Source organism: Sminthopsis crassicaudata, chromosome 4, assembly GCF_048593235.1.
Source record: "Sminthopsis crassicaudata isolate SCR6 chromosome 4, ASM4859323v1, whole genome shotgun sequence".
NCBI classification, from domain to species: domain Eukaryota; kingdom Metazoa; phylum Chordata; class Mammalia; order Dasyuromorphia; family Dasyuridae; genus Sminthopsis; species Sminthopsis crassicaudata.
The window spans coordinates 101,306,700-101,327,718 of record NC_133620.1 but is presented as its reverse complement, the minus strand read 5'-3'; the positions used below and the strand labels follow the sequence as shown (position 1 = coordinate 101,327,718).

Below are 21,019 nucleotides of genomic sequence, written 5' to 3'. Positions count from 1 at the left end.
TCTCCTCTCGGTCTGAAACCCAATGCCACAGAGCTCCTTCACTTCTGTCTGCTATTGGCTCTGGCACAGAGAGGTTTGACACCTGAGACTCCAGTATGCCTTCCATCCAGGCAAAGAGTTAGGGGGTGAGTGAGGGAGCCAGAGCTGAAATGGATGAAACCCTGGAGAGGAGACTAAAGAATTAATTCAGCAGCTTTCCTCTGTTTTTGAACTAGCTTCACCTCCAAATCTCTACTGCCACTGTTAGCCAAGATAGTCTAGTTGAAGAATCATTGACTTGAGCTAAGAATCAGGAAGAAAGAGGCCTGGATCAAAACTCATCCAGGCCAGATCCCTAGGAAAAATTTACTTAGAGACTCACTGTGACCCAAGTTTCTCCCTCTATAACTCCTCTGAACCATATTTGGACAAGAGATAAGAAGAAAGGAAAAAGAAAGAAAGGAAAAAAAAGAAAGGAGGAAGGCAGGAAAGAAAAAAGGGACAAAAGAAGGAACAAAGGAGGAACAAAGAAGGAAGGAAGGAAACAAGGAAGGAAAAAAAGTAGAAAATAAGGAAGAGGGAAGGAAATAAGGAAAGCAGGGATAAAATAAGGAGGAAGGAAGGAAACAAAAAAAATGAAGAAAATAACAAAGGAAAGGAAGGAAGAAGAGAAATGAGAAAGAGCATTTAACTATTATGTGTACTATGTGCTAGAGACTGCTAAATGCTTCACAAATCTCATTTGACACAATTTTGGAATGGGTGATAGGAAAGAATTCTTCTAAAAAGAATCCAGAATGATCGGGGGCAGAATCAGGAATGGCATAGGGGAAGAGAAGAACGAAGACTTATTCACAGGAAGCCAGCATCCTCATGAGACTGGACAGTAGGAATAAAGAATGGACCTGTGATTTCACTAATAGAGGGAATTCCCTGGACAATGAAACTCTGTCTATTCATGACATCTTCATAGTTTTTTAGCCTTAATGAGTTAACTAAAGTACTGAGATATAATTTGTTAGGATGTCAGATGCAGGAATTGAATCCAGGTCTGGAAGTGAATTAAAAATAGATTATCCTCATAAGGCAAGAATAACTTCAAGGAAGTCAAAAGAACTGTTTATGATCCTCAAAGCTTATCTATTTGGGGAAGGGGCAGCTTCCCACTTTCTAAGACCTCTTCTGATACAGTCTTCAACTGAAGAATGAAGAGAACTATTTAGAGTTAAGGAAGAACGTCTTGACCATGATCACCATTTGATTCTCAAAAGGGCAGAATGTTGTGTTGGAGCCTAAAGGCCTCTGGGATTCGGAGGAGCTTTTAATCACTAATGAATAAGGATTCCTGGCAGATCAAAGAAACGGCTCCTCCCTCACTAGTAGGAGCAGGCCCTGCCAAGGAAGTTGCCTACTGGGCAATGCTGGATGTTGCTCTCCTGTTTCTGCCTGAAGAAACCAAAGGGTTCCAGAGTGCAAAAGCAGATTATTCATTAAGCATAGGACAGGAAGAGGAAAGAACTTGTCCTCTAGTAAACTGAATAAGAGGTGTGGATATGTATGTGTGTATTTGTGATGAACACAAAAGCAATTACACAGTTATACTTACAGTATAGTGCATGTGTATATGTGAACATGTGTACCGTAACTGAACAGCTCGGTTCCCATGTGGATCTAGGCCAGGAGGTCCTGATTATAGCCCGAATTCCTTTGCTCTCTCAGATCTCAGTAGGCTAAATAGGCCGGTTCCTTCTTAAGTTGCTTAATAAGCAACTCGGCTTTTTGGGCTTGAATGCTTCAGATGACAATATGGCCTGGTTGGTGGCACTGTAACCATTGATTTTCTCCAACCATTTCTCTTCCTCTTCATCCCAAACAGAGGAGGGAGATGTTCAAAAACAACTCTCAGAAAAGGCAATTTCACCCTTCCCCATTCATTGGGCTCTAGACACATAAACAAGCAGGAATCCCTCAGCTCTTGCCAAGATCTTGGCCTTTTTTCTTGGCAAGGGCCTCCAACTGGGGGCCTGTCCCTCACTAGTTGTCCCTCGTGGTAAACACGGGTGTTTGTTTATGCAGTGAGAAAATCTCAATCAGTTGCTAAAACTGGAAGAGGAAATTAAGAGGCCAGGAAATTTGAGGTCTTCCCTCTATTTACTGATTTACTGATTCCCTACAGCCTCTGGTATGGGTCCGAAAGATAACGTTCTGGTGTGCATGTTAGAAAAAGCCCAGTCAGAGTATCCTAGGCAAGCTCCACCCTCTCCTGCCTAGTCCCTTAAGACCGGCAGTGATCTCAGTTCCTTTTCAACACTAGGGCTTCAAAGGAGATGGTGTAATTTGTGTGCTGGTCAGTCAGCCCCACAGCATCAATTCTGCCCATGAGGTTTTCCAGAGTGCCTTGGATTTGTATTCCCTAAAGCTACCAGGAATTCCCCCCTGTAAGCTACCAGCATTCCATCCATGGAATTTCATTCATCTTCACTCCAGGCCCAGGATGGAATAGTTCATATTTCACAGAGGGGCAAACCAAGGGTTAGAGGGTAGCTCGAGGTTACACTTGATAGACACAAACTCACAGCTTCTGAACTTGGATCCTGCTGGGTGAGCCTTCTGAGGCTCAAGCAGAGAAGCCCTCAGCATGAGATAGAGCAACAGCCAATAGGGCCCCCCAGTGAAAAGTTCTGACTCAACAACAGGCAAAGACCAGGAAGAAGGGAAGAAAGGGAGTGAGAGTATATTTCAATTACAGAAGGACAGAAGAGGAATGAAGAAGAGCTTTACAATGGGCCTTACAAATGTTTCCCGGGGAGAAGAGTGGTGGCCAGGTTAGGATGAGTCAGAGACCTATATTTCTCCCAAGGATACAACTATTTAGCAACAACTGGGAATGCACTTATTTGTCTACATCTGAGATGGAGGGGGAAATAAGCTTCATTTTCCAAACCATTCATTCCTAACAGGATTTTTAAGAAGTCTCTTGGTCTTTCTGGTGACTTTAAAGTAGACTTAGATTGAGGAGAATCTATCTTTTATCTAGACTCCTTAGCCCATGGAGAATCTAGGAGACTTCCTGGAACTTGTCTCTCAAATTCTGACTTATCTTTTTTCCGGCTCAGGGTCTCTTGCCTTTTTTGGGGTGGGGAATAGAGGTTGGGTGTAGCCAAGGAGCAAATGTTAGCTGTCATGGCGGCACTTGGCAATATAGCATTCCAGCTGGGCCATCTTTGGTCAGGAAGCCAGCTGGTGAGCTTGAAACAATGGCAAAGGGTGTAGGGAGCGGGGGAAGCTTATGAATTAAAAATAGATGCTAGTAATAGCCTGGAGACTGGAGAGAGCATGTGCAGCTCTCTATTTACGAGAGAGAAGAATACTTTCTATTCAGGCATAGAGACTACAGGGATTAAACCACCACCACCATGGTTTCTCACATTAACCAAGTGTCCTCTGATGCCTGAGGGAAACCAGCTGCTCACAGCAAACCATGTTTCCTGAATGGTCCCTTTACCTCTCCTCCCTGGTCCCATCTTTTAGTTGTTCTTCTAGGTGGGAATGCAGGATCAGAGTACCACCAAGATCACCTAGTCTAACTTCCTCATTGTAGATGAGGCCAGAAGATCCAAATGACTTCCTAGTTAAAGGTAGTTAAAGTAACAGGATTTGAACCCAGGTCCTCTGACTTCAAATTCAGTCTTGACTCCTTGAAATTCCCACTTCACACTTCTGAAGGAAAAGCTCCAAAGGCTGGAAAAGCTTAAGGAAAGAGGAGCCAAGCGGATCAGTCACTAGTATCCATGGTGAGGAAATGTATGGAGGCCTTACTCTAGGGTCCAGCGATGCTAGCCTCCATGCCTTTCCTCACACAAGACCCTCTATCTTTTGACTATTTCTTTTCTCTGGCTGTTTCCCACGCCTGGAAGGCTCTACCAACTTGTCCCTGATTCTTGGCTTCTCTGGCTTTCTTCAAGATTCCACTTATTTTCCACCTTCTGTTGGAAGCCTTCCTCAGTGTCCTCCACTGCTAGTTCCCGCTCTCTGAGATTACCTCCAGTTTACACTGTAGCTATCTCTTATGTAGTACTTGTTTGCATGTTGTCTTTACCATTGGAACTCAAGGTCCTTGAGGGTTGGGACAGAATTTTTGCCTTCTTTTGCATCCTTAACTTTTAGAATGGGGTCTGGCACATAGTAAATTCTCTTTGACTAAAAAAGCAACTCAAGTCAAGGTCTAATGAAAAGACCACAACGTTAGGTCCTAGTCCTGGCTGTCCCTCTAGATGGGTGATCTTAGACAAACAGTGAAGCTGCTGACTCAATGGCACAATACACAGAGCTCAGCCACTCTGAAAGCTTCAGGGACTTGACTTTTAAGCTGGTAACTGTTTCTAGCTCTCAAGGTGCCAAATATTCTAGGGCCCTTGAAAGGGTTAATGCTACATCCACAAAGGTCAAACTTAGAACCTCATCATAATCATTTCAATCAAATACTGGAAATTGAAGTGACCTGGAAGAACATTCTTTTCAACCCTTCCATCATACAGGTTCAAATTTTTCCTAGTTATGTACCAACTGCGTGACCTCTGAATAAGTCATTTAATTCAATAAAAAATATTTGTTATGTTTAATCTCTCTGTCTCAGCTTCCTCATCTGTAAATAAGATAAGCACTTACCTCCCAGGGCTATTATGAAGATAAAATAAAATAATATATATAAAGCACTTGGCAAATTTCAAAATGCTGGCTCTTACTTAATTACTTAATGTTTTTAAAACTTATCAGTGAAATGGAGATAATAATTCCTAACCTATCTACTTTTCATGGCTACTATGAAAATCAATTCAGGTCATAAATGTTAAAAACTAAAAGTGACTCACAGATGCAAAATAAAAATAATCATTACTATCTTAGATAGGACCCTGAAAATTCAAGAGTCCAAGCTATAAGGACAGGATATGCGATCTGGTCAACAAGTCACTGGATGCCACAGAGCCTTCATTTGAATCCTCCCTCCCTGTCTCGATCTCTCAGGAACAATGTGCAGATAAAATGAGACCACAGATGGAGGAGCCTGGCGGGTCAGCTTACCAAACAACTAGTATGTCCAATCTGTCACTAAGAACCCTATCATCCCATCCTTATGTTGCCAGCATCACAACTCTCATTCTCTCCTTACCCTCTGCGTTCCATTGACCTTTGCTTGTCTGGAAATTTTTCCAAATTCTGTCACTTTCAAGAATGATAAAGTACAAAATAGAAGTAATGATAGAGTTTCTTATTTGCACTTAAAAACCAACAGCAACCAATACATATCAACAAACCCTATGTATGACCACCAGATATTCATTAAGCTCTGATGTTTTAGCATTCACACCTTACCCCCTTTGGATCACGACAATTTCAGTGGATTCATTTACCTCCCATCTTTTTGAATAAAGATCATTAACTTTTTTTCTGAGAGACCTACTTCTAATCCCCCCCCCAAGGGGAGAGCATAGAACTGTGGTATCCAAGTGCCATGAACTCAAAGTTTTGGAGGATGGAGCTGACCGTCAGATATGCTCTCTTCCTGACAAGCTAAAGAGTAGTGGGATTGGTGGTTACCCAAACTGAGCTTTGAGATCTATTAGCAGATAGGCATTTATCAGTTAGAGAGCCCTGATCTGAGATATCAAGAGCCAGAATCATCCATGGAGTTTCTAGAACAGCTCAGGAGCCAATGGTAATGAGTTCTATAGTCTGCAAAGTATCATAAAGGATAAAAATTATGGCAGCCTAGAAAATAGAACTGTATTTGTGTTGAAACATTATGGATTCTATTATCTTGTGCCAGTTTTAGCTGGCATTAACTTTTTCTTCTTCGTTTTTTCTTTTTGGCATTAACTTTTTCTGAGACAACTACTTTTGACTTTCTCCCAACGGAAGAGCACAGAATAGTAGTTTCCAAGTGCCATTTTGGAGGATGGGGCTGACTGCCAGATATGTTCTCTTCCCCACAAGCTAAAGAGTAGCGGGCTTGGTAGTTGCCCACATTCTGCTTTGAGATCCACTGGCAGATAGTGATATATCTGTCAGAGAGCCTTGATCTGAGGAACCCAGGACCAGGATAATTCTTGGAGTTTCCAGAAAAGCTCAAGAGTCAATAAAGAGTAGGTTCTACAATTTGCAAAACAAGATTATACTAAAGTTTAATATATCCATGAAGTCTTACCACAGCACTGTGATGTAGTCAGTTCAGATATAAACAAACCCCTTTGATAGAAGGGAAAATTGAGATTCAAAAACATTTTACATCTATATATTCCTTTTCATTCATGGTACCAATATCTTTTTTTTTTTTTCATGTCCTCATCACCTCTGACCTAGATTATTGGAAAAGCTTCCTGCATAACAGGTCTCTCTGCCTCCTTCAGTGTCTTCCTCCCCTAACCAGCTGCCAAAATAATGTTCCTGAGGCACAGCTCTGACCATGTCATTCCTGCTCCAAACTCTCCACTGGTTCCCTATTACCTCTAGGATCAAATAACTTTTTAGCCCGGTATTTAAAACTTTCCACAAGATAGCTGTCATCTATCTAACTTTATTTCACATTATTCCCCTTCTCACATTCTACAAACCAATTAGAATTACTAGTTTTTCTCTAAACTTGCCTTTTCTCCAGGCTTTGTGCATTCACACAGACTATTCTTCATGTCTAGAATCCACTTCCTCCATGGCTGAATTCCTTTTCTTTCTTCATGGTCCAGCTCAGATGCCACTTGATCCACAAAGCCTTTCCTGATCAGCTGAAAATGATCTCTCCCTCCTCCAATTTTCTTACAGTATTCTGCCTGGATTTATTCTTTGCTTGGCATTTTGAACTTTGGATCACACTTACTTGTGTTCAGGTCATATCCCCACTATTGGTTTGTAAACATCCCGAGACCAGGAAGCGTATCATTTTTCATCTCTATATCTTCAGTGTCTAATAGCAGCTTGTAAGCATTTAACAAATGCCTATTGAATTGAACCAAATCAATCAAATAGTGTGTACAAGGTCAGGGTTATAATTGGTATAGTCAAGACTGGAGTCCAGATATCCTAACTCTCAATCTGGGGCTCCTTCAAATGCACAACACTTCCAATCAGCACACTTCACAGCTATTTCCTCCTCCTCCTCAGCTAATCATTCAAGGGCAACAAACCAATTTTGTCATCAACCAAGGCAAAATGTAAATAGGAAGACAGATCAATGCAAAATCATCAACATATATAAATTATTACTTTTTATTGTCCCCTGTTTGGGATATTTATTCCACTGATTCCTTCCATCAATGCAGATAATTCTTGTCTCTCAATAGCAGCTCTGTTATGAACTGAAGTAGAGAGGTTCCTTAGCTCAGGACAGACTCTCTCCACCTCCTTTCTTATAGAACCTTCCTAACTCCCTTCTTCCACTGCTTCTTACCTCCCACCCAATCCGTATCTCACCTTATCAGAAAGGCCCTCGGACTCTTCAGCCAAGAAATAGGTATTGCTGCTTTCTGCCAACAGCAGAGCAGTGTCAGTGGTGGAAGAAGACCGGGGTCGACACTGGTGTTGGTGCAAGATGGCTGTCAGGCTGCTGTCTTGGGGGGCCTTGCGCAGCAGGTGAGGACTGCCCCGCTGGGGCTCCAGGGAGCTGCTCTTGGTTCTGCGGCTGCTGCTACTGCCACCACCACCCCCTCCACTGCCCCCGCTGCTGCTGTGTAGACTGGCCCCCCTCTTAATGGAGGGGCGGGAGCGGATCTGCTGCAACACACGGTTGAAGGCAGTGGGCCGAGCAGGCAGGTCGTGCAGGGACATGGCGTAGGAGACACGGTGCATCTCTGGGGAGCGCTCTTTCTCATCCGGGGAGTCATGGTCTGACATGCCGTGCTGCTGCTGCTGGGAGTCCTGAGATGTTTGTTGCTGTTGCTGTTGCTGCTGCTGCTCCCGTTCCCGGGACCGCCTTCGACTGTGGAACAGATGCTTCAGACCGTGGCCAAACATGGATCCCTCAGAAAGCTGCTGGATTTTCTAGAGAAGACAAAAGACAAAAGGGATGAGAATACATCTTCCCACCTTGACTTAACAGGTCTTTTGGATCCATGTGAGATCCCAGTCACTAACAACATTCTCCAAATTCAAAGGTCCCCATGGATAAGTTTCTATTTACAAACATCACTATTTGGAAAGATGACATGCATTACCCACTCCATGCCCCAGAGATTCACTCCCATGGGTACCACATGGCATACTAAGAGAGTGTAGAGGGAAATGACAAGTTCAGGGATACTGAACATCATGCTACTTTAATTATATTGGATGGCTCACTATTTCCCATGGAATATATGACTTTTATTAGCAAGTGTTATTTGCTCTGCCATGTTCTTTCTAGCCTCACCAGCATGGAGCATAGTACAAAGAATCAGACAGCCTAGATTCTAATCCCCGTTACTCTATTATTTGTGTGAGCTGAGACATTTAACTTCTGTATAGTTCTATTTCCTCCATAAACTGAAACAATAATTCTTTTTCCCCCTAAAATTAAATATCTGCAATTCCTTTAAACATATTACTATATTTATCAAGTTGTTCAGAAAAAATCAGATCAAAAAGGAAAAAAAGCATGAGAAAGAAAACAAACAAACAAAAAAGAATGAAAATATTATGCTTTAGCCCATATTCAGTCTCCATAGTTCTCTCTCTGGATTCAGATGACATTTTCATCCCAAGATTCAGTGCATTAGTGAGAGCCAAGAACATCATATTTGATCATAACATAATCTGGTTATTATGAACAATGTTCTCTTAGTTCTGCTTGCTTCATTCAGCATCAGTTCATGTAAATCTTTCCAGGCTTTTCTGAAAGCAGCCTTCTCATTCCTTCTTTTTCTTTTTTTCTTTTTTCCTGAGGCAATAGAGGTTAAGTAACTTTCCCTGGGTCACATAGCTAGAAGTGTTAACTGTCTGAGACCAAATCTGAACTTCAGTCCTCCTGACTTCAGGGCTAGTGCTCTATCCACTGGGCCACCTAGATGCCCCCCAATTATTTCTTAAAACAATAATATTCCATTACATTCATTCATTTACTATAACTTAGTCATTCCCTAGTTGATGGGCATCTACTTAATTTCCAGTGAAACAATAATTTTGCCTCCTCATTGGGAGTGAATCAACTTAGATACTGAAAAACATATCAAGTAAAACTACTTTCAAAATCATTAATAGTACAGAATAATAGAAAAGAGAAGAGTATGAGCTGGATTTTTAACCTAAAGAACAGAATTTGGGTCCTGCTTATGCTATGTACTACTTGTGTTGCTCTATGCAAGGTATTTCATTTTTTCCAGCATTCAATTATCTTACTTGTGATAATAATATTAACAATAGCCAACATTTAATAGAGTTTTAAAGTCTGCAAAATGCTTCAAAAATATATCACTTGATCCTTGCAACAACTTTTCAATGTATTATCTGCATCTTACAGATGAGGAAACTGAGGCAGATAGGGGAAGGGATTTGCTCAGAGTCACACATCTAGTAAGTGGATCTGAACCTGTAAAATGAAGGTATTGAGCTATATGATCTTGCAGATTTCTTCAATTTCTAACATTTAATTGAAACTATTGTTATGAAGTATGAAGTTCTAAATTTGACACTTCTAGAAGCAGCATTAGCCCTTTCAGGGTGGAAGGATAATAGAACCTTTTACATCTTGAGAAACAGCTGCCAGATTAAAAATCAAATCCCTAGTGCTTTCAGAATAGTTTTACTTAAAACCAGAGACACTTGGCAATCCAACTCTTTTTGTCAAACGGATTATGGTTGCAGAATGAATAAAGAGGCAGCAGGTGTAATGGATATGATATCAGTGAAATCTATGTTTAAATGTCTCCTCCGATGCTTACAAGCACTGTAACCATGGGCAAATCCTTTAACTTCTGATCCTTGGTTCTCTCCTCTGTAAAAATAGGAATAATAATCTCTGCAGTGTTTATCCCATGGAGTTGTTAAAAGGCTAAAATGAGATGTATATCAAGTTCTTTGAAAAATTTCAAGTATTTCATTGTTATAAAGTGTGTTTTGTGTACTATTTATCATAAAGTACTTTGCAAACTTTCAAGTACTTTAAACACACTAGGCTGAGAATGACCATAAAATAATAAACACAATCCAGCATTCATCTAGAAAAATGTTTTTTCTTTTAAACTATACCCTTGGAAAACTATTTTGGTCATCCCAACTGTGTTTACAATACTTCAAACGTTTTTTGGAAAAGCTTTTAGGTCTTCCTGCAGCACATTTTTCTGAATAAAAGATTACACAATTAGAAGTGGAAGTCGTTTAGTCTAACTCCCTCATTTAACGAATTGAACAAATAAGGAAAGTGGGAATCAGAGAGAGGGAGGGGGGAATCGGAGAGACTTGCTCAAGGTCACACAACAAATGGCAGAATTAGGGTTCAATGGAAATTGAGTGGGTACCCCTCAGTTGGGGAATAGCTAAATAAGTTATGGTATGAAGGCAATGGGATATTAATGTTCTATTTATAAGAAATGATGAATAGACCAATTTCAGAAAAGCTCAGATAGACTTAGATAAACTGATGTACAATGAAGTGTACAGAACCAGGAGAACATTGTATACAGTAACAGCAAAATCTTATAAACAAGATGATTCAAGGCATTCCAATTGACTTGTGAGAGAAAGAACTATATGCATCCAGAGAGAGAATTATGAAGACTGAATGTGGCTCAAAGGATAGTATTTTCACCTTATCTTTATTGTTGGGGTTGTTGTTTGTTTGCTTTTTTCTTTTTTTTTTTTCTTTCACCTTTTGGTCTGATTTTTCTTGTGCAGCATAACAAATATGAAAATATATTTAGAATTGCACATGTTTAACCTATCCACTGTGCCATCTAGCTGTCCCAGGACACAAGATTTTTCAAGAATGAATATTAAAAATTGTTTTTGCATATATTTTGAAAATAAAAAGCTATTATTAAAAAGAAAGGAAATATATATATATATACATATATATATATGTATATATATATATATACATATATATATGTATATATATATGTATATATATATATATATATATATATATATATGTATATATATATATATATGAGAAGGGGCCTAACTGTGACTAGAAACATGTATTTGAAGACAAGAGCCAACATATTTGCTTTAGGAGAATCATTAGAATGTAAGTAAAGTAATAAGTAAAGAAGTAAAGCAAGGACATTTCCACCCTTACTCCTTAAAAAGATTTTAAAATTGTATTTATTAAAGGTACAAAATTACCCTTTTTCTCTCTATTATTAATAAAAGCAATTTAGCAAGAATAATATGTTTGACTATGCTTCATTATTTTTGTTCTTTTGTGAAGGATTATTTCTTTATATTCATGAAATAAACAACAAATTAAATAAGTATTTCCATATACATTCATATATGAAACTTTGAATCTCAAGTTTGAAGATCCTGCTTTATAATTATAAATTCACCATGTAAGTGTCAGAGCTGCTCTGCTTCTCTGTGATTATTTCTAGTTTTTCTGTTCTCCTCTGGGCATTTTAAAATACTTCAATGATCTTTTCTTAATTTGGGGGGGGGGAGAATTTGATTCTCCTCTCCTAACCCTTTCCCCCAAATATATCTTCAGTGGTGATAAATAGTCATTCTTTGAGAATGGTTTTGGTTTTGGGAAACAACTGAAAGTCATTCATAGCCAATTCTAGGAGCAAGACATACAACCAACCTGGAAAACAGGGATTTTAGGAGCAGAATATGGTACAGGACTGATTTTCTTATGTCGCTCAAACTGATTCTAAATAACTGAATGTTTGGGGCAATGGTGCCAACTTGGAAAGCTTCATGTTTTTGCTGTGGATAAGTGATTAGGGCTGGATTTAACTCTGGGTTCAAATCTCAATTCAGACACTTTATAACTATGACTCTGTACAAATAATTTACTTACTCTGATCCTCTGTTTTCTTGTTTGTAAAATGGGGGAAATAATATAAATACATGAAGTTTCTATAAACTTTAAAGACATTTGTTGTTGTTGTTCAGTCATCTTCAGTCATATCTGACTCTTTGTCCCCATTTGGGTTTTCTTAGCAAAGATACTGGAGCAGTTTGTCGATTCCTTCTCCAGCTTCTTTTGCAGATGAAGAAAATGAGGCAAACAGGGTTAAGTGACTTGCCCAGGGTCATATAACTATAGAAAGTGTATGAGGCCAGATTTTAACTCAGGGAGATGAGGCTTCCTGACTTCAGGCCTGGCACTTTATCCTCTGCATCCCTTTAAAGGCAGATAGATAGATGTATACATACCTGTATATATACATATATGCATGTATGTATAATGTACATATGTATATATATGTTAGAAAATTATATATGAAGGTATACAAAGCAAAAAAATCAATTAATCAATCTTTTTAAAAATAGTTTATTTTCAAAATATATGCAAAGGAAATTAATCAGTCTTGAAGTCAGAAATATAGCAAAACACAAAAACCAGCTCAATGACTCTTCATGGCTACATATATATGTGTTTGTAGATACATTATTCAGACATATACATATACATGCAAATATGTATCTATCTAAGCACATATCTTTAAAGTGGGTGTGGGTGTGGGTATCTATGTGTACACACACTAACTGTTAACTGTTACAGTCTTCCAAGGGGACTACTCTGAAGACTGAAACTCCATACTCTATTCAAACACTTCCTTTAGCCCCAAGTGAGTTTTCCATGTTATTCCTCTCTAGATATTCTTCAAGTAGAACTATATACCATCCCTCAAATATACTGAATTTTCCTGCCTTTGCTTACATTATTTTCTTTGCCTGGACGACTTCTTCCTTTAGTTCCCTAGATCCCCATTACAATCAAACTCAAATTCTATCTAGCCTTCATGATTAGATCCAGATTCTCCTTTCTCCTTTAATCTCTTTTTCTTCTCTTATTGCTAAGGCTAGAATTTCTAATATAATACTGAATAGCAATGGTGATAGTGGGCAACCTTGCTTCACCCCTGATCTTAGGAATGGTTCTAGTTTATCCCCATTACATATGATGCTTGCTGATGGTTTTAAATAGCAGATTCTTCCTTCTCTTGACTTCCCTGACCAGCCTCCTATCTCTCCCTGACCTGTTATCTCTCTACTTTGCACTCACAAAGCACTTTTTAGGAGTATGGCACAACAGAAAGAATGTGAGATTTGGAATTTAAAAATTCCATTTCCAATCCCAGCCCTACCATTACCACCTGTATGATCTTTGGAAAACCTCTTAGCATTTCTGAGTCTCAGGTTCCTGTTCTATAAATGAAGGAGTTAAACTAAATAACCTCCAAGGCCTCTTTCAACTTAAATTTATTCTCCCATAGTATCTTATGGCCCTTATCATCTTATGCCTTAAAACAGAAGTTTTATTACACACGTCTGAACTTGCCTACTATATTGAAAGTTCCTGGAAAAGGAATGACTATTCCTTAATCATCTTCACAATGCCCACAGTAGCTACCATATTTAGATCTTGAATGAATGTGGACATACAAATTCTTTCTTGTAAAAAAAAATCAGCCATACAATCCCAATAAATTTTGGATAGAAAATGCCATCCACATCCAGAAAGAGAACTATATAAATCAGTACATTCTATGTTCACTTTTTTTTTTCCTTTTACCTCTCATGGTTTTTCCCTTTTGTTCTGATTTTTCTCTTCCAACATGATTCATATGGAAATATGTAAAAAATGAATGTATATGTATAATATCTCCCCAAAAATTATTTTTATATATAACTGGGGAAAATACAAACAAAAAAATCAGTCATGTAGATGATTTTAGATTTCATGCAATGACCAGTCTTGGTCCCAGAAAACAGATAAATTATACTCTCTTTTCCTCAGCAGGTGAAAAATTAAAAGTACAAAATATTGTATATATTGTCAAACACAGTCATTACATGAGTCAGTTTTGGTCAATGGTTTTTGTTCCAAAAGAATGTTTTGGGGCCAGGGTAGCGCAGTTTTTCAGAAAATGATATTTGAAGGAATACTAAACAAAAGGTATCATTTAAACAAATCTGTCTTGAAGCCAAGAATGCAGTGAGGTAATAGTTTAGTTGATCTTATAGTTGCACGACTCTGGCAGTAAAGGCATGGGAGGGGATCCAAAAAAGACCCCCTCCTTCAAAGGAATAGAATGTAGACTTAGGGCTTAATCAGCCAACCTGCAAGTAAATATTTAATAAGCACAAAATTAGAGGCCAAACATTGTACTAAGGTCTGGGGATACACAAACAAGTCCCTGCAACAGGAAATAACATATACATAGAGAGGAAGATACAAGATAAGAGTCAAAATAATTTTGCAGGAAAGAGACCAGTAGCTGGATAAGGAGTATTAAGGGGGAGGGAGTAATATGGAAAATCTTCATGTAAAAAGAATTAAGCCTAGAAAGAAGTTGAAGATTCTTAGAGGCATTAGTGAAGATGGAATACACTTTAGACAGGGGATAGACAGTACAAAAGTAGAAATAATAGAAGGGTAGTTTGGTTGGGGCATAGCAGAGCTTCTTAAACTTTTTCCACTCACAACCCCTTTTTGTAGAAGAAATTTTTACATGACCATGAGTATGTAGGATAGTATATAAGCATATAGATATATAAAATAGGTATACAAATCAAACATTTACTTATAATAAATCATAAAGAAATTTATTTTAAAATGACTGCTTGGTACACATATAATTTACTATTGATTAAAGATTAAAGCAAATTTGCACACTAATGAAATGAATGTGTTTGTTTATTTTTACATAAGCTATTTTGGTGGAATATTTGATATTGAAGGAAGTAGAACATTCATAAGGCTTTTATTGTTGCCAAATTTTTTGTGAACCCTCCTCCCCATATGGGGTTGTGACTCACAGTTTAAGAAGCTTTGGACTGCAAGATGCATGAAGAGATTAGAAAACTAAGAAATATAGGGCCAGGTATAAAGAGTTTTTAAGTGCTGAAGAGAATTTATATCTGATAACATATAATATAATATAGTATAACATGATTTATTTATGTTATATTTGTACATATTATATGATATATAATACATATACTATGTGTATAATTATATACAAATATAATAATAAATAACATAATATATAATTTTATCTTTTGTAATTTTATCCTTTATTATATCCATATAGTATGTTATATGGATATAATAAAAGATAAAATTATATATTATGTTATATAATATTATATTTTACCTTATCTTATTTTATATGGGAGCCACTGCAGTTCAGTGAGCAGGGGAATGACAGATCTACACTTAGAAAAAATCCACTGTTTGACTCTCGGCAAGTCACAACCCCAATTGCTTCCAAAAAAAAAAAAAAAAAAAAGCACATTTGCAGCTGTGTAGAAAATGGACTGAAATATGGAGACTTTAGGCAGACAAACTATTGGGAGACTACTCCAGTAGTCCAGGGGAGAGGTAAAGGCCTGAATTAGAGTGAAGACCATATGAGTGGGGAGGAAAGTATGATGCAAGATACGTTGTGGAGGCTGAAACAAGAATTAATGTATGGTTTCTACATGGTCTGGGATGATTAGCAGAAAGAGGAACTGGGAAAGAATTTAATGCTAAGTAGGCGAAGAATGTTCTCTTATCCCCTCTGAATGATCTTAGCCAAGGAACTATAGCATGTGTTGAACCAAGCTTACTGCTGGCTGTAAGAAACAATAAGTCATCTCCAATAGTAGCCTCTTATATTCTCAATTGATTCCATTCCTTTCTTCACTTCTTAGCATTCATTCTTTGAATTATTGTGTTTTAGTATATATTAAATAGAGTTTTAATCTTGGAGTCAGGAAGGCCTACATTCAAAGCCCATCTCAGAACTGTATTTTCATGTTATTTAACACATGCTACTTAACTTGTAAGACTCAGTTTCCTTCTCTGTAAAGTGGATTGTAGGATTATTATGGGAAATCCAGTAAGATCATGCTTAGTTTGCACTTTGAAATCTTGAAATCTTCAAGTACTTAGAAAGGTGAGCTGCTGCTGAGTTTATATGCCATTACTCTGCTGGTTTGCTTATTACTTTCATTGACAATGATCAGAATTATAGCCACATTTCTCATTTATGCAAACCTCCATAGAGGATTCACCCATTGTGTTGAGCTCTTCCTCTTGTTTTTGAAATTTCAAGAGTATCAATGTATCACTCAGGCTGTCCAGCTGTTACCCCTCATTACCTATATTATGTGATTTATTAGCTATAATCCATCCATTTTAGTAAAATGTAGCCTGCTTATACCTGTCATGCATTTTAAAAAATTCTGAACTCAACCATCCATGAGTATTTCCATATTATTCCATATTCCAGTTCAACACACAAAAGGATTGTATACAAAACCATGAGTTTCCATTTTATACTACTTTTTTTGATAGTTCTTTTTAAAAATTTTATTTTATTATTATTTTTTAAATTTTTACAAAAAATTTATGCATAGGTCATTTTTCGGCATTGACAATTGCAAAACCTTTTGTTCCAACTTTCCCCCTCCTTCCCCCCACTCCCTCCCCCAAATGGCATGTTAAATATGTTAAAGTATAAGTTAAATACAATATATGTTTATACTACTTTTTAAAAGTATATAACAAATTTCACACATAACTTTTAAAACTGTTCTACTTATTTGAGCTTCCTTCTGGACTACCTTCTGCTCTCTTCTTGTATTATTAAAAAAAAAACATTTCAATGGTTCTCCTCTCTCTCTATTTCTCTCTCTCTCTGTCTCCTGTATAATGTTGCCTCTGTATGTATATGTGTGTGTGTGTGTGTGTGTGTGTGTGTGTGTGTGTGTGTGTGTGTGTGTGTGTGTGTGTAATGTTACCTCAGTCAAACTGAGAGCTTTTAAAGACTTCAGTTTAATAAGGTCAAGATCTTTCACTGAGTCCAGAACCATTTCCAGTCATCTTGATCTATATCTGGCCACTGATCCAAGATGGCTCTGCAGGAGAGAGTGAGGCTGGTGATTTTGCACAGCTCTTCATCATTTAAACCCAATTCAATTGCATGTCATGGTATCACCTCCCTGATGTCATGGTCTTCTTTGAAAACAAAGGACAAAGAACAATTTTCAACCTCCTCTCCAATTAAAAATAGGAAAAAAAACCCCCACTTCTTTGAACAGATAAGAATAAGCAAAATAAATCCACATAGTAGCCAGGTCCAAAAATGTATATCTCTTTCTGAATCTTGAGCCCATCAGCTTTCTAACAGAAGGACAGTAATTTGCTTCATCATAGGTCCTCTTGTTGGTAATTGCTTTGATCAAAATTCTTAAGTTTTTTAGAGTTGTTTTTCTTTTTTTTTTTTTTTTTCCTCCCCCCTGAGGCTGGGGTTAAGTGACTTGCCCAGGGTCACACAGCTAGGAAGTGTTAAGTGTCTGAGACCAGATTTGAACTTGGGTCCTCCTGAATTCAAGGCTGGTTCTCTAATTCATTGCGCCACCTAGTTGCCCCTTAGAGTTGTTTTTCTTTACAATGTTATTATTATATACATTGTTCTCCTGATTCTGCTCATACTCACTCTGCATCAGTTCATGCTTTCCAGGATTCTCTGAAATACTCTCTTTCATCATTTAAAAAATTTTTAAAAATTAATTTTATAATTATAATTTTTTGACAGTACATATGCATGGGTTTTTTTTTTTTTAACAACATTATCCCTTGTATTCCCTTCTTTTCCGAATTTTCCCCTCCTTCCCTCTACCCCCTCCCCTAGATGACAGGCAATCCCATATATCTTTCATCATTTCTTACAATGGAATCATAATATTCCATTACATTCGCATAACACAGTTTGTTCAGCATATTCCTCATCTCATGGGAACCCTCCCTCCTACTTTCTAGTTAATTTCTTGCAGGTATTTATGTAATGGTTGTAGAAAATCTATTTTTCCTTTGAGCCTCCGCTCGCAGTTACTATGGCATTACTCTGTCCTTATAATTTGGATTCTGGCCATGTTTGGATCTATAACCATTCTTCATAGTGGTTGTTGTATTCATGAGTTTCTTTTATCTCTCCAGCCTTAGTTTATGAATTGGGACTTTGTAATAGGTGCAGGTTCTTCCCCATGCTGTGGTTTTGAGTGGGTGAAGTAGTCTCAGTGCTTGGTTTTGTCCTGAATCCCTTGTCTCCCCTCACATCCTTGAAGGATCCTTGGATTATTGAAGTTCAGAGCTCTGGATCTATAAAGGCTTTTATGACATCTCAGGTCAGTTAAGGATCCTGACCCTGGGGCATCCTATCCCAAGTGATAATATGCTTCCCTGATTAATACAAGGTGCCCCATTGTGAGTTTCCCACCACTCTGGTGCTTTCTCCACTCTTGTCAAGACCCACAAAGCCTCTTAGGGTCCATGTGTAGTTCACCTCTGCTAGCCCTGAGAAGTTGATTTGCCTGAGTTGGCCCCGTTTCCTACAGCCAATGGACCAGTGGCTTCTCGCTGCCCTCTTATGCAATCCTGAGATGGAAGAAGTCACTTATTGTAGTTTATCATTGAGTTTTTTGATCATTATTTGGCCTAGTATGATTTCAGGTTATTGGAGAAAGTGAGGAGAACCTAATTGGCTTGCCTCTGTTCAGGATGGAATTTTGGCCAAGAATTCCCAAGCATCATCTTTCCTTCACCCTTCTGAAGTATCTATCATTTTCTTTTTTCAGAAATCATGTGTCATGGTTTGCAGGCATACTCAAGGGAGTAGAATTGGTATCTAAAGAGATGGGGAGATGTGCCAATGAGAAGTCTAAGATCATTGAGTACTTACTATGTGGAATTACTGAAAACATTCTGAGATCACCAATGAATTGCTGGAAGTAGCTTGGGATCAAGAAGAGGTTACAACTAGCTGTTGATGTTATTGTTGCTGTTTTGGATGAGACCCATGATTTCTTTGTAATAGGAAATACTAGATGAAGAACTTCCTCTCCCAATGCAAATTAGATGTTTCTAATCTCGGACAATTTGTCCAGGGTCCCTAACCAAGTATATATTAGAGAAGAGGATTGGAAATCAGGTCTTCCTGCCATGAGACCAGCTCTCTACTTATGATATCAAGTCATCCTGCCTCTCATACTTGTACATTTACTATGTGGTCTAATAATATGCATGTTGTTTTTTCCAATATCTAAATATTTTCCTATATGTGAGTCTCACTTTCCTCAGACTAGACTGTGAACTCTAAAGATCTGTTTTCTTTTTCTCAGCATCTCTCTCTTGGACCCGTAATACAAGAGCATAACACTTTCACCTACATTATCTCATTTGGTCCTGAATTCAAAAGCATATATTAAGTTCTTCATACCAAAACTTCCAAGGACATAGGCTAGGTATTATTATTCACATTTTATTTATCAGAAAACTGAGACTCTAAGAAGATAAACAATTGCTCAATGTCTCAGAGTGACCAAGTGTTCTGAGTAGTAGAATATGACTCAGGTCAGATTTTTTTTTATGATAGCTTTTTTATTTTTCCAAATAAATGCAAAGATAGTTTTCAACATCTTTATGAAACCTCGTGTTCCAACTTTTTTTTCCTCCCTTTACCCTCTTTCCTCCCCCAGACAGCAAACAATCCACTTGAAGTTAAACATGTGTAATTCTTCTAAAGATATTTCAATATTCATTATACTGTGCAAAAAATCAGATCAAAACAGGCAAAAACACGAGAAGAAAAAAAAAACAAGCAAACAAACACCATCACCAAAAAGATGAAAATGAACCAATGATAATCACAAATGATCATCATACAACCTTATTGCTGTATACAATGTTCTCTTGGTTTTACTCATTTCACTCAGCATCAGTTCATTTAAGTCTTTCTACCTTTTTTGAAATTATCCTGCTCAATATTTCTTATAGTACAATAATATTCCATGATCTTGACATACCACAATTTATTCAGTCATTTCCCAACTAAGAGGCATCCACTCAATTTCCAGTTCCTTGACATTATAAAAAAGGTTGCTACAAACATTTTTGCATATGTGAGTTAAGGCCAGATCTTTTGACTCTTGAACTAGGATTCTTTCCACTGTGCCACAGAAACTCAATAAGTATTTATTGATGGATTTTTTTAACTCTCTAGACTTGTCATTTTCTACAATTCTTCAGAGGGAAAGCAAATATTTACAAAGATTTTTATACAAGTGGGCAATCTGGAGCAAAGAAGAACCCTGTAATTCACCTTTAACCTATAAGACTTCCTCAAACTCTTAAGTCTACAACTCTATTAACTTCTTTCTTTAGGTTCATCCTAAAAGAGCAGCATTTCATCTGAGAAATTTTTATGCAACTTTGGGTATATAGGTATACAAATCATTTATTGATTAAAAAAATCATAATTTACAATTCCCACATTTAGTTATGAGAACCCATATAGAGTCACAGCCCACAACTTAGTTAAGAAGTTTTGTGATAGAAGACCTGTTCCCAAAGATATCTGGTTATAGCATTTGACTTGTTGCTTCTGTAAGATAGTCACATGACTTTTAAAGTTTGTAGCAGTTACTTCCTTGCTCCATTCTCATCGATTTCCCTCCTTACCTCTAGGTTCCAAACCTGCCACTATTTTTTTTTTTAACACTATGATTCTTCTGAAACATACCTTCAGCTAAAAAAAAAAAAAAGCAGCCATTTCATAGATGGGTATTACCAGATCAATGTTGTCCACACTTTCCTTACAAGAAAATCCTCAATCTTTTCCTCCCAATTCTGATAAGAGTGGAAAACATTATCCACCATTACCTGCAGAATGCTTTGGAGTGTAGAATTCATAGCCACCAAGTGACAATATCAATAATAATAAAAAGGATAGTTTGTGATGCAATATATCCCATTGCCTTTACTCCCCAAGGATTAGGATGCAGGAGATATTCTCTTCATTCTGTTGATAAGGAAACTGAGGCAAAGAGAAGTTAGCAGCTTGGGGGCAGCCAGATA

The 21,019-nt window shown here is 37.7% G+C and overlaps 1 protein-coding gene across 1 annotated transcript in view; it reads right to left on the bottom strand.

Moving 5' to 3' along the window:
- TMCC2 (transmembrane and coiled-coil domain family 2) overlaps nt 1–21,019 on the bottom strand; it is a 71,747-nt gene that overhangs the window by 37,198 nt on the left and 13,530 nt on the right. Inside the window, exon 2 of the mRNA XM_074308946.1 lies at nt 7,444–8,010. Coding sequence (XP_074165047.1) covers nt 7,444–8,010 — 567 coding nt within the window. The remainder of the gene's footprint in view (nt 1–7,443; nt 8,011–21,019) is intronic.